Source organism: Mustela nigripes, chromosome 9 (assembly GCF_022355385.1).
Source record: "Mustela nigripes isolate SB6536 chromosome 9, MUSNIG.SB6536, whole genome shotgun sequence".
Taxonomy (NCBI): domain Eukaryota; kingdom Metazoa; phylum Chordata; class Mammalia; order Carnivora; family Mustelidae; genus Mustela; species Mustela nigripes.
Genome location: NC_081565.1, coordinates 81,364,352 through 81,377,110, shown reverse-complemented (window position 1 = coordinate 81,377,110; position 12,759 = coordinate 81,364,352). Strand labels below are relative to the sequence as shown.

The 12,759-nt window shown below is 46.0% G+C and overlaps 1 protein-coding gene and 1 pseudogene across 4 annotated transcripts in view; both read left to right on the top strand.

Moving 5' to 3' along the window:
- The window catches only part of PIP5K1B (phosphatidylinositol-4-phosphate 5-kinase type 1 beta), a 290,745-nt gene that overhangs the window by 182,710 nt on the left and 95,276 nt on the right, over positions 1 to 12,759 (top strand). For all 4 annotated transcript variants that reach the window (XM_059411911.1, XM_059411909.1, XM_059411910.1 and 1 more), the window contains one exon: positions 2,524 to 2,823. In XM_059411911.1, the coding sequence (XP_059267894.1) occupies positions 2,524 to 2,823 (300 nt within the window). The remainder of the gene's footprint in view (positions 1 to 2,523; positions 2,824 to 12,759) is intronic.
- LOC132024928 (small ribosomal subunit protein uS5-like) lies at positions 432 to 1,079 on the top strand (annotated as a pseudogene).

Below are 12,759 nucleotides of genomic sequence, written 5' to 3'. Positions count from 1 at the left end.
TAGTTAGCACTATAATGTCTGAGCAATAACCCCAACAGAATTTTTGTAATAGGAACTCTAAAATACTTGAGTCTGTAAAAATAAATATATAAGAACAATATGAAAGAAATTACAAGTTGTTATTGAAGGGCATAAAACAAAGTTATGACATAATGAGACACAATTCGTTCCTGAACTCAGTGTTGTAAGGATTTCAGTTCTCCAAATCATGTTCTAAACCCAGTCTGATTCCAACCAAGAATGCCAGTAGGGCTGCATCTCTGAGAAAACACCAAGTGTCATGGGACACCAATGTTGTGGGTGGGCTTGGGGGTCCCAGGGGCCATGCAAAGACACAGTGGCTTCTCTGTGGGCCAAAGACAAGGAGCGGATCCCTGTCACCAAGCTGGGCCTCCTGGTCAATGACGTGAAGATCAAGTCCTGGAGGAGATATGTTTCTTCTCAAGGAATCTGAGATGGTTGACTTTTCCTGGGGACACCCATCAAGGATAAGGTTCTGAAGACTATGCTGGTGCAAAAGCAGATCTGTGCTGGCCATTGGACCAAGTTCAAGGCATTTGTTGCCATCGGAGATGACAATGGACATGGCGGTCTGGGGGTTAAATGTTCCAAAGAGGTCGCCACTGCCATCCATGGGGCCATGATCCCTAACAAGCTTTCCATCGACCTGTGTGGTGAGGTGACTCGGGGAACAAGATTGGCAAGCTCCATGCTGTCCCATGCATGGTGACCGGCCACTGTGGCTCTGTGCTAGGGTGCCTCACTCCTGCCGCCAGGGGTTGTTGGCACTGCCTCAGCTCCTGTACCCAAGAAGCTACTGATACTGGCCAGTACAGACAACAGGTCCCCTTCAGCCAAGGACTGCACTGCCACCCTGGGCAAGTTCGCCAAGGCCACTTTTGATGTCATAACCAAGTCTTAGAGCTAGCTCACCCCGACTCTGGAAACAGACTACGTTCACCAAGTTTCCCCATCGGGGATTCCCTGACCATCTTGTAACAACCCACACCAGAATCTCCGTGCAGAGGACCCAGGCTCCCGCTGTGGCCACCACATGCTTTATAAAGGAAATAAAGTGAACTAAGTCTGTGTTTTAAAAAAGTGCCAGTAGGATTTTGACCTGAATTAGTTCATTTGAAATGAAAACAAAAACAAAAAGGGAAAACAAGTATCATTTTAAGAGCACTTAAAAAAAAAAACAAACAGTGGAAGGGAGGAGTTGTAAGACTAGACAAAACATTTTTGATGAAGAATTAAGATAGTGAACCTGCCATAACATACACCAAAAACCCACAAACTTTTTCTATTATTAAAGGTATTAATATATTAAAGAAATAATACAGTGCTAGACAAATACATCAGTGAATTGAGATAATTCCATATTTCAGATCTTTCCACACACAGAATCATTCTAATGGAGTAAAAATCAAATATAATGACCAAACTATTAAAATTTTGGAAGAAAAGAGAAGAAATTTAGGACCTTAGGATATAAAAAGCTTCGCTAAACAGGAAGCAAAAAGAAAGCACAAGAAAGAAGTACGTAAATGTGACTATACGTAAGTGTAATTATATCAAGGGCAAATCATCAGTATCACAAACAAACAAAAAAAAAAAAAACACCAGACACAAAATTAACGTAAGCACATAGACTATTTCTAGAATGATAAAAAGTGAGGACAGTAATTAAAAGTGGGAACTGGTACAGAATCAGGGGATAGTAGAGAAACTTGCATGATGTGAAGTGCTTTCCAGCATACTGTTCTTAATTTGTCACCTACTTTTAAAGTGAAACAAAAATAGGCTTGTATTTTTTTATTAGTACAGTAAAAAAGATAACATACTGGGAGAAAATATTTACCCCATAGAGAGTAGGAAAATGATAAGTATCCAGAGTGTATCAAGAACTCTAAGAATAACAAAAACTTACAGAAGAACAGGCAAAGGATATTAACACAGAATTGTCTTTAAAATGGCTAAAAATACATACACATGTTACATTTCTCTAATAGTCAGTGGTATTCCAGTTTTTTTTTTAAGTTTCCTTTTTTTTTTAAAACCAGTCATGTGTACAGAGATTTTAAGCTTGATGCTACTCATCATGGATGAAGGGTGAAGGGAAATACATTATCTTACAAAGTGTGATTGTAAGTTGGTCTACCCATCTTGGAATATACTTTTAAATTTAAAATGCTCATCTTTAGACCCCAGCCATTAATTTTCTTTTTAGCTCCCATAGATCATAGTCACACATGTTCTTTGCCTGTTTTTAGTTGAATCTCAGGACTCTCTGTCCATTTTCAGTTCAACTACTTTTAATGCTATGGGTTGAGAATGATTAAGGTATTGTTCCAATGAGCCAACGCAAGTATCTGATCAGAGATGGGGTTATTTTAGTAATGACCATGAATAAAGAGACTCACTTCATTTTTAATTCTCCTATTAGATGAAAACACACATTTAACAGTATTCTTTTGTGAAAATAAAATTTACATGTTTTTTTTCTCCTTTTTCTCTTTTTAGAACTTAAACCAGAATCCAAGGACTCTTTTGCCAAAATTTTATGGACTGTATTGCATGCAGTCAGGAGGCATCAATATCAGGATTGTGGTGATGAACAACGTCTTACCGCGCTCCATGAGAATGCACTTCACATATGACCTGAAGGGCTCCACTTACAAGCGAAGAGCTTCCCGAAAGGAGAGAGAGAAATCCAACCCCACATTTAAGGACTTAGATTTTCTGCAAGACATGCACGAAGGGTTATATTTTGATACAGAAACATACAATGCGCTCATGAAAACACTTCAGAGGGACTGCCGGGTAAGGACATGTCATCACCGTGGTAGCCTTTGGACAGGCGTCTGTGGTCTTGTAGCCTTGGTAAGGAATGTCCAGAGCAGACATGGGGCAATCTCGTCATTCACAGTCCTGGTGCCCATCCATGCTTCCTTGATGTTGAAGGAATTGGTGGATGATAAGGGAATTGTCTGGAGTATCTGTGTATTTTACTTTAAAAAAAAGCTTAGTCTGCTTTCTTTGGTAAAATGAAACTTGTTTTTTAATCTGTTCATCCACTCCTGTGGTTAAGCTGGAGGGAAAGAAAATTAGGTGTAGTGTAATGATTAGCCAGAAAAGCCGTATCCAAATCTTAACACAAGTAAGAGTCCACCGGGAGAGAAGTTTAGAGAGTTGATACGGCAATCTCTGGATCGAGGCAGAAGCATGAGGCAAGGGATACATATGCCGAGATTATTTTGGGCAATCAGGAATGAGTCTCGACAGAGCAAAGACTGTAATATGCAGACTTAGCCAGAGTGATTGTCAGAAAGGAGGAGGAATTTGGAGTCCCCCGGCCTGCAATTCTTAGGAACCACATAATAAGACCCAGAACCTGGGAAAGATGTTTCCGACATGGTGAATTTACAGAGAGTAGGTAAATGTTCCCTTGGAGAAAAAGAGGAAAATGGAGCTCTCCTGAAGAATGATGCTCATTTGGTGAACAAATTCTCAGAAATAGCATTTTGTGGCCCAGGTGCCCTTGGGAGAACCATCTAGGTTCTCAGCCAAGTTGGACATGGTGGAGGCAGGCAGACATTGGGCTCCGACCTGGCCAGGGTGGGTAGGACTCACAGCACCTGATTCCTGGGCCATATGAGCTGTGCCTTCCAGACTGTGGCTTTCTAGACCTTGTGTGGGCCTGGACAGATGACCTGCATTGGTCAGAACAGAGATGGGGGACAAATCCTTGCTGAGAGAAACACAGCCCTACTATTTGTGGGTCTTTTCTTTCTGTATGTTACTATGTGCGGGAGAATGCACTGAGGTGTCTCATTGGCATGGGTTGTTGCATTGATAGAGATGTTACTCCCCAGAAACATTTTTTTAAGATTTATTCATCAGAGAGAGCACAAGCAGAGGGAGCTGCAGGCAGAGGGAGAAGCAGCCCCCCCGCCCCCCGAGCAGAGAGCTTGATGCGGGACTCGATTCTAGGACCCTGGGATCATTACCAGAGCCGAAGGCAGAGGCTTAATTGACTGACCCCCCCCCCCCCCCCGCCCCAGGCATCTGCACAGCTCCTATTCTTAATGCTTGGTGAGCTAGGCTAGCCTACGATCTTTTTTTCAGCATACATGTCATTTAATTTTCTCAGCATCCATTTGAAGCCCGTACTGTTCACCTTCCCATTTTAATTGGTGGATAATTAGGCTCTTAAAGAGGTTAAGAAACCTGCCCAGCATTACTTAGCAAGTGAGTGGCAGAGCCCACACCTGTTTGGGTACAAAGTATGTGCTCTTCACAGTTAAAATGTAAAGATTCACTGTCAGGATTTATTATTATTATTATTATTATTATTATTATTATTAGCTTTTTAGAAGTCAGGGGAGGAACAGTAGGAACTGAGCAAACAACAACAAAAAAAATATCCAACTGTGCTATTGAGATATCTGGGTGGATATGAATGATTCATGTTTTTCTTTGAAAAAGAAAACAAAACAAAACGCTCACATTTTAGCAGAAACCTTTTCCTGTGCTTTTTCTGCCCTTACAGGATGTGGGTGAAAAGTGACTCTGAATTCCCCAGAGTTTAGTACAATCCCCTTCGCTTTTAGATTTGCTTTCTCTTTGTGCATGTGTGTGCTTCTGGCCTCTTTAATATGGAAAGCCATTTTTTTTTTCTGTCTTTTAAAAACACAGAGTCCTGTGCCAGAAAGAAAAAAAAGGGGGGAAATATGTAGAAAAGCCATAGCTCCTGATCCGTCTGTTTATTTGTGTTTCCTGAGCCCAGCACTGATAGAACGAGATCAGACTTGACTCTCCATCAGGAGAGAGACCCTAGAGATCTGCCTTTTTATTTTTTATTTTTCAGAAGACTTGTTGTTTTGTGGAAGGTCAGCGTGGAGGTCCTAACCCCAGTGCCCTCTTCCTGGCTACATTGGCTCTTGGCCTAAATGCAGACCGTGGAACTTCTTTAACTTACGCACAACCTTTGTCTTCAGAAAGGCTCTTCTCAGGGTGGGGTGAGGGCAGGTACTTGCCTCACTGTGGGGGACCCACCGAGACCCTTCCACCATCCGCCTTGACTGCGACCAAGGCCTTTGTGACCTGCGGTCAGCAGCTGGTTCTCTGAGCAGAGCTGCTGTGAGGAGTTCGGGCCCATTTCCAGAGCAGTGGGTCTTCATATTCCATAGTCATGGGTCTCTTGGCAAAACTGACAGAAACTGGTGAACTGTCTCCCCAGAAAAGTGCTTATCCATTCCACAACTCCTGAATCCCCTGGAGCCCGGGACCCCCGCCCCCCCACCCCCCACCCCCCACCCAAACCTCGTCCCAAGCTCAGAGTCGCCATCCTGGAGCTGGGCAGCGATCTGCCATCCCTCTTCAGGTTATCCCTCCGAAGAGCCACCACCCTGGATGCTGGAACGGGTTGGTTGTATGGTTGGCGTTGCTGAGGGCGTCTCTCGGCCTCACATCTCCCTCACTCTTCAGGACTGAGCTTCAGTGTAGGCCGGGGTGCTGCGGAGATGCAGGGAAGGTGGGGGGGTCGCCCCAAGGCTAGCTCCAGTGCTATCTGTGGTTCACGGCCCTTGGTCTCCATGAAGTGCTACCGCCAAACCCCCAGCGGGCGGGGGACTAAGCCTTACCCCATCGGCAGCCCAGCCACAGGAAGGTGTACCGGGCCCATCCTAAGATACGTCCTTTCATTCACTTGTCGGACATGCGCCGCAGGCCCACTATGTGCCAACATGAGGCAAAGGACCACCATGTCTGATCGTTGTCATACAGCGTATTAGGTACAGTGATAATATTCTCAGGCTATGGGCGGATCAGAGTAGGTGACATCATGGCTTCGGTTTGGGGAAGAGTTGTCCAGGCAGGCAAAGCAGGTAGAGATGTGTTTCGGAGGAGAGAACAATGGAAGCTAGACATGAAGGAGCAGGACATGGCCCGAGAGCTGGAAGTCTTGGGCATCGCTGCCATTAATGGTAAGGGAGAGCATATGAGGCAGGAGAGAAGAGCCTTCGGGAGCCAAAGCATGTCAAAAGGCGCTTTCTGGCCGTGCCAGGGTCCCCTTAAAAGCTTAGAAGTGGCAGATCCAAGAATCGCAGACCTTCGGACCCCAGCTCATCTGTTGCTCCAAGCAGTTATGATAAACCTCCCGACCTCTTGGCTGGCCTCTCGCTTCCTGCCCGTTCACTGGTCTCATTTTCTTGGCTTGACATCACAGGCCCCAGGATCCCATTCCCGTTGCGTGCGCACTGGCCAGAAGACACCTGCAAGGCTCACTGACCCGGCTTCACCGATGTCCGTTGTGTCCTGCTCCCCACAGTCTCCTTCCGTCGGTGTTGGTCCCAGTCAGAGCTGCTGCTGGACCCTTGTGTCCCAAATGGCCTGATCTGCCTCCCCGCACAGAGAGCTGTTTTCTGCCAGGATCCTTGGAGCAGCCCCGCTCGGCTTTCCCGGGCTTCCCCGGCCCGAGCTTGGGCCCTGTGTTGGTCCATCCCTGGCCACCTCGTCCACAGAGCGCCCAGCCGCTTGGCACTCTCCTAGAAAGCGAAATGCGGTCTATCTTTCAAACCTGCTGAGCTTCCTCCCGTACGATTCGAGCAGAGGCTCTTTGCAGAAGCCGGGATCCAGATCCTGGGCTCCCCGCAGTCTCCACGTTATTGGCAGCATCTGGGGGAAGTGGGTCTGTAGATCCCCGGGTCCCCTTTCTGGAAGCATTTCTGCTGCCCCGGCCTCACCCTCCGCCTGCCGTGGATGGCCGTCTACACCCGCAAGTGAGCTTGGCCCAGGGTGGGCGTGGGGACGGGCGCCCTCCAGGACATCCTAGCTCACTTGTTGCTCTCAAAAACAGGAAGTAGGGTTTATTCAAACCACCCCCATGTGACGAACAAGCTGAGAGGCATTGCTTTGTACTCAGTAAGTCGCCGTGCCCCGTCCAGTCTGCCTCCTAAGTAACTCTTGGAGCTGCCCCCGTCACTGCCTATACACAGCCGCTGCCTTTACTGAGACCTTGGTGATTCGTTCCTGGGGCTTTTCTTTGCAGGAGCATCTTTACTGATTTTTAAGGTCATTGCCTTGCGGCGTGTCCTCAAGCCTGCCTCAGTTACTGCTCAGAAGACACCGGTCCCTTAAGGTCCTCTAAGTGAGGCTCCCCATTGCCCATGAACCAAAGCCCCACTCTACCTAGCTTGGGACACCGAGATCCCTCTTGCTCTGGTCCCGGTACCTTCTCCAGATGCTCCTTCCACTTCCTTTTTGGCCTCCTCTTGCCTCTGTCCGAAGCACCTTTCTCTCCAGCCATTCCCATCTCCCGGACCCACTCTGTGAAGGTTTGGGCCTCCCTGCCTGTGTCCCTCTGCAGGGCTCTCCTTCCCCACACCCTCCCACGCTCCTCTCGGGACTCCCCCCACCCCTGCCCCGGGGGGTCACTTCCTCGGAGACCACCATGCTGTGGCTCCCCAGCGCCCTGGAGTGACCTCTTTTGTGGGATTTCGCTCACTCTTTGATTCATTCACATGCAGGTCCTTGAGCTCGAGCATCAAACCTTCATCTCTCACTGTGTCTACGTCGTCTGATGCTTAGCACATGGTTCTTGAACTACGTTTTTGAGCCTAGGAGTAAGCGCGATAAACTGTTGGGTGACAGACGTGCTTGGGTCACATCTCCAAGAAAATCTATCTTTGGTGACTTGTGTGTATGGAGGCGATTTCTGAGTTCTGCCCATTTTGGAGGAGGTACCCGCTTTCCCCTGCTGTGCCTGCCAGGTTGGCACTGAGAATGTAGTGAGGCAGATGATCTCCATTTTTAATCATTTGGGATTATTTTGAAAAACAGAACTGATTGTGCCTGTCTTAGGCCATTTGTGTAACAAAAGTGGATTTATCTTTCAGCTGTTTTCCCATAGAAGCAGTCTCGTAGAAGTCACGAGACTGGACTTTATTGAATGCTGACCCATGTCGTCTTTGGGCATATGTCTTGTCTCCCTAGCTAGTCTGTGTCTCAAAGGCCAAAGCTCATTCTGGTTCCTTCCCTGCCAAGCCCAGTATCTGGCCTGTCTATACTCAGTACCTTACAAGATCATGTAAAAAATTCTTTCGAATTGAAATTTATGTGTTAATTTTAGGAGAATAATTAGGAACTATTTTTATGTTCATTTTTAATTTACTATAATTATTTCTTCTCTGACATAACTTAACTATGAAAAATTAAAGAGTCCCCTGTCATTTAATTAACTTGACAAATTAGTATATCGTACAATATTTATTGATAACTGTGGGGGAATGACATGGATGCAAAGTACATTAGTGAGAACTTGTGTTGATAATCCAAATATTTCTCACTCCTTCAAGTGGGAGTCCTGGCGGGCACAGTCCTGGTAATTAATTATGGCCCAAATGACTTATTTTACATTTATTATCATTTTGTGTTGAGCAGCCAAGTTATTAATCTTTAACTAGTGTGGGACAAATTTTCTTTCTTCACACAAATGTCTGTCACCATAAATATTAATCGGTTCTCAGAATTTAATGAGACCGGTCCTAAGAAGACTGAGCCTTCTGGATGCGCAGAGTGGGATCTTTCTTTCTAGCTGCGGATGGCAAGCTCTAAGTGTGTTGATCGGATTCTCTTCTCAGCTGTGGGCACGGGTCACCAAGCAGATGATTTTCTCTACTACTTAATTTAGCGTTCTGGCTTGTACTCAGCCCTTAGCTGTAATTTTGTTCAGCATTAGTTTCTTGCACTTAGACAATTTCTTCTTACTTTTTTTGTGTTGGTTGCACTGCAGTTATCACTCCCAATTACCCTTACAGAGGAAAAACCACTTCAGATCTCATTTCTGTTAAGTTCAGGCGCGTTACCAACTCCACATCTCTATACCATACCTTGAAAGATTATCTGTGGGGCACCTGGGTGGCTCAGGTGGTTAAGCTTCGGACTCCTGGTTCCAGCTCAAGTCATGATCTCCAGGGTCATAGGATCAAGCCCTGCATAGGACTCCACACTCAGCGAGGAATCAGCTTGGGATTCTCTCTCTCCCCTCCCTCGGCCCCTCCCCCCACTCCTGCATTCACACTCTCTCACTCTTTCTTTCTAAAAAATAAATAAATCCTTAAAAAAAAAAAAAAGATGACTTGCCCCAAAAAGGCATAGATAAATTCACTGTCCTTCAAATTACGTTTTACACTCTAATCCCACGGAATGTTTGACGTGCTCCAGCATCTCAGGTCATGAGTCACGCTCTGTATGCTGTTATTATTTTGATACCATCGCAATATAAACAGAAAGCAAAGTCAAAGTTGCTGAGCAAATAAATAAAACCAACTCCTAGACTCAAACTGTTTGAACTGGAAAGAATCGCAAAGGTCCCTGGGAAAGAGTAGAACAGTGCCTTCCACACTCTAGTCTGGGAGAAACAAATTATGGACGTAGATGTCTTTGCCTGGCCAAGCTAGATTTCCTTGTGAGAATAAAGACATTATCACATTCTCAAGGACTGGAAAAAATTTTCTACTTACAAATCCTCTTTTACAGAGATGCTCATTTTGAGATCATTCTACATTCATAGGTAGTTGGGAAGAATGATACAGAGAGGTCATAGATAGTCTCCACCTGGTTTCCCCAGTGGAACATCTCGTATGATCTGAGTCTAGTATCAGAATCGGGAGATTGACATTGGTACTGTGCACTGACCTTGATTTTACCAGTTTGACGTACACTCATCGTGTGACTGCTTGGGCATATGTGCAGGTGATTTTATGCAATTCTGTGCATATACAAGTAGACTGGACCACCACAGTCAAGTATGGAACAGTTCTTCATGTTACCCCCCTATACATAACCAGAGCCACCTCTCTCCCTCCCGACCCCTCCCCAAACCCTTGCGACCTCCAGTCTGTTTCCTCTCTCTCTCTCTCATTTTGTCATATCAAGAATGCCATATAAATGAAGTCTTTGAGGCTTTGTTCCAAGATTGACTTTTTTCACTCTGCAGAAGGCACACACAGTCCATCCAAGTTACCATGTGTATCACGCCTGCCCCTTTTCCATTTCATGGTGTGGACATACCACCGTCGAGCCATTCACCTGCTGGAGAACATGTGAGCTTCCCTAGTGCTGGACTGTTCATACAAAGCTGCTGTCAACATTTGCACGCAGGTTTTTACATAAGCGTAGTGCATTTCTCTGGTAGAAATGCCGAGTGTACTCGCTGTGTCTCCTGGGAAGCACACGTACAGTGTTGTAGGGTTCTGCCTGCCGAACTCTTCCCTGGAGCCATTGCGCTGTTTTCCATGCCCGTTGGCAGTCTTGAGCGATCGGATTTCTCTTCATTCTCACTGGCATTTGCTGTTGTTGGTACTTTTTGTTTTAGCTCTTGGGACAGATGTGCATTGAAGTCTCTTGTTTAAAACTTACTTGAGTAGATACTCCAGCAAAGCAAAAGACACATTCAATAGGAAAGGATTTAGGTGGGAACAGTAGGATATTGGTGACCAATGAAACAGATAAGCTTCCAGTTAGGTGTAATGGCTGATTGCGTCTGTGGGACTTAATGCAATCCTTAGGGGTTCCTGAGAAGGCGAGGCCAAAGGTACAGGACTTCGCCACATGTGTTTCTAGTAATAAGCCTTTCTAGGGGACTTGAGTGCTCATTGGACTTTGTCTAAATCTACATTACAGCCTTTGCTGTAATTTCTGTTTCTGATTTGTTTTGTAATTACTTGGGTACGTGTTTAATGTTTGTTTACTAAGATCTGGTCCCCAGGAGAACAGAAACTATACAAGTTCATTTTCCTACCCCTGAAATCACTTCAAAGCATCGTGATTGGCTCAGTGTTAGTCCTTTGGGGAAGCCCTAGGGAGATGAGTTTATTTAGGTGATGCCTAGTGGCCCTGTTGAAGCCTGCAGCACAGCTGTTCGTCGGTCCTGGAAGGGGACTGATGTGCCTCTGGGCTTTTGCTGGTGGCTCCAGCTCAGCTGTGGTGCAGGCGGGGAGTGGCAGGTGGTTCTGCTGGTAGTTAGGGAAGGCGAGATGGTCAGCTCGAGAGAGTTCGAGGGAGCCTTCAGAAGTCCGGTTACTCTTCTGTGTTGTTGTTCTTAACCTTCTACCTGCCCGGGGATACCTCAGTGTGAGCCAGACATGTAATTCTCCACACTCTGCAAAACCAGCTTTTCCTGTTTGGGGTGGAGGCAGGCAGGGTTCCCTCTTAAACAGCACCTGGGGATACCAAAGTGGCTTAGCATGTAGAACGCATCGTACATAATATATAATCCTAAAATAGATGTACACAGTACTTAACACGTGATTTCCTGGACAGTAAAGACGTATTTCCAAGGCTCATCAGATCTGCAGGTGGGTTCAGGTGACATTTACTGTGGGCTCGCTCTGAACCAGAGCCGCCCTTGACATTGTAGTTGGGCTCTCATCGATCCTCACACCGGCCCTGTGACGTGGTGTGATGTCCTCTCCAAGATGAAGACATGGAGACTCGGGGCAGGTGACACTTCCCAGGGCCCCAGAGCTCATGTGATGGGTCACGACTTACACCCAGGGGTCTCTGACTCAGACGCAGGCCCCCCCCCCTCCCAGGGTGTGCCCTCTAAGGCGTCTGTAGGTGCAAAAAGGGAACATCTCCCAGAATGAAAACATTAAGTACCAGCACGGATTCAAGCAGGCTGGGCTGGAAGCGTCCGGGGACTGGTTTTCCCGCTCTGACAAGGAGCTGGTGGAGACGTAGCTGTAGGGGAGTCTCTGTCAAATTAGAGAGTTCTGTCGACAGGACGAGGAGGTTGTGGAATCTTGCAACCTTCTTCACCAATGGAAGGAGAGAGGAAAATCATGCCAAGGGACTGAGGAACACAAAATAAAGTTAGTAACCCAAATATTGAATGTTAAATGTTTATTGGAAAGTATAAACAAGCCCATTAACACTCACCAGCCGGGACCAACATGCGCGTGTGTGAAATCCTATCAACTTAAAAGCAAAACTTCTTTCCAGGAAGTGTGATGGGCCCGGTGGAGTTCAGTGGTTTTCAGAGATGCTTTTTCACATGTTGTGCAGAGGGAGATTGGGCTCTCGATGTGCTCTTGGCTCCCGTGTGAGCAGCTTTCAAGAATTTTCATCGGCCACAGAAATGACAGGATTATCAAGTCAGTATTTGTTTTAACCCTCGCTCCAAACCAAATGGAGTGCTATGAAAATTTCTATGGAAGGAATGGCAGTGGGAAGCTGAAAATAACTTCGTTGGCCCCAAGTAACTCCTCTTCCTTTTCCTCCTAAAAGATCACCTAAAATTAGACAACTCAGATCTTCCCGGAGGGGTGGTGGTGGTCCTGTGTCTAAGCAGCTTTCATTTGAAGTAACAACGCAAAGAAATAGAAATATACAATAATTGGGGCACTTGGGTGGTTCAGTGGGTTAAAGCCTCTGCCTTCGGCTCAGGTCAGGATCCTGGAGTCCCAGGATCTAGTCCTGTATCAGGCTCCCTGCCTGGTGGGGAGTCTACGTCTCTTTCTGCCCCTCGCTCCTCTGATGCTCTTTCTCTCTTATTCTCTCTCTCAAATAAACAAAATCTTAAAAAAAAAATTTATTTATTAAAAAAAGAAATATACAATAATTGAACTTAATGGAAATTGAAGTCCTTGGGTTTATGAAGTAGAACAATGCTGTGTCTGATGCATTTAGGGCTTTCTGCGTTGGTGTGTAAAGAACCAGCCGATCTGTGATTCTGTAGTTGAACAGAAATCTAGA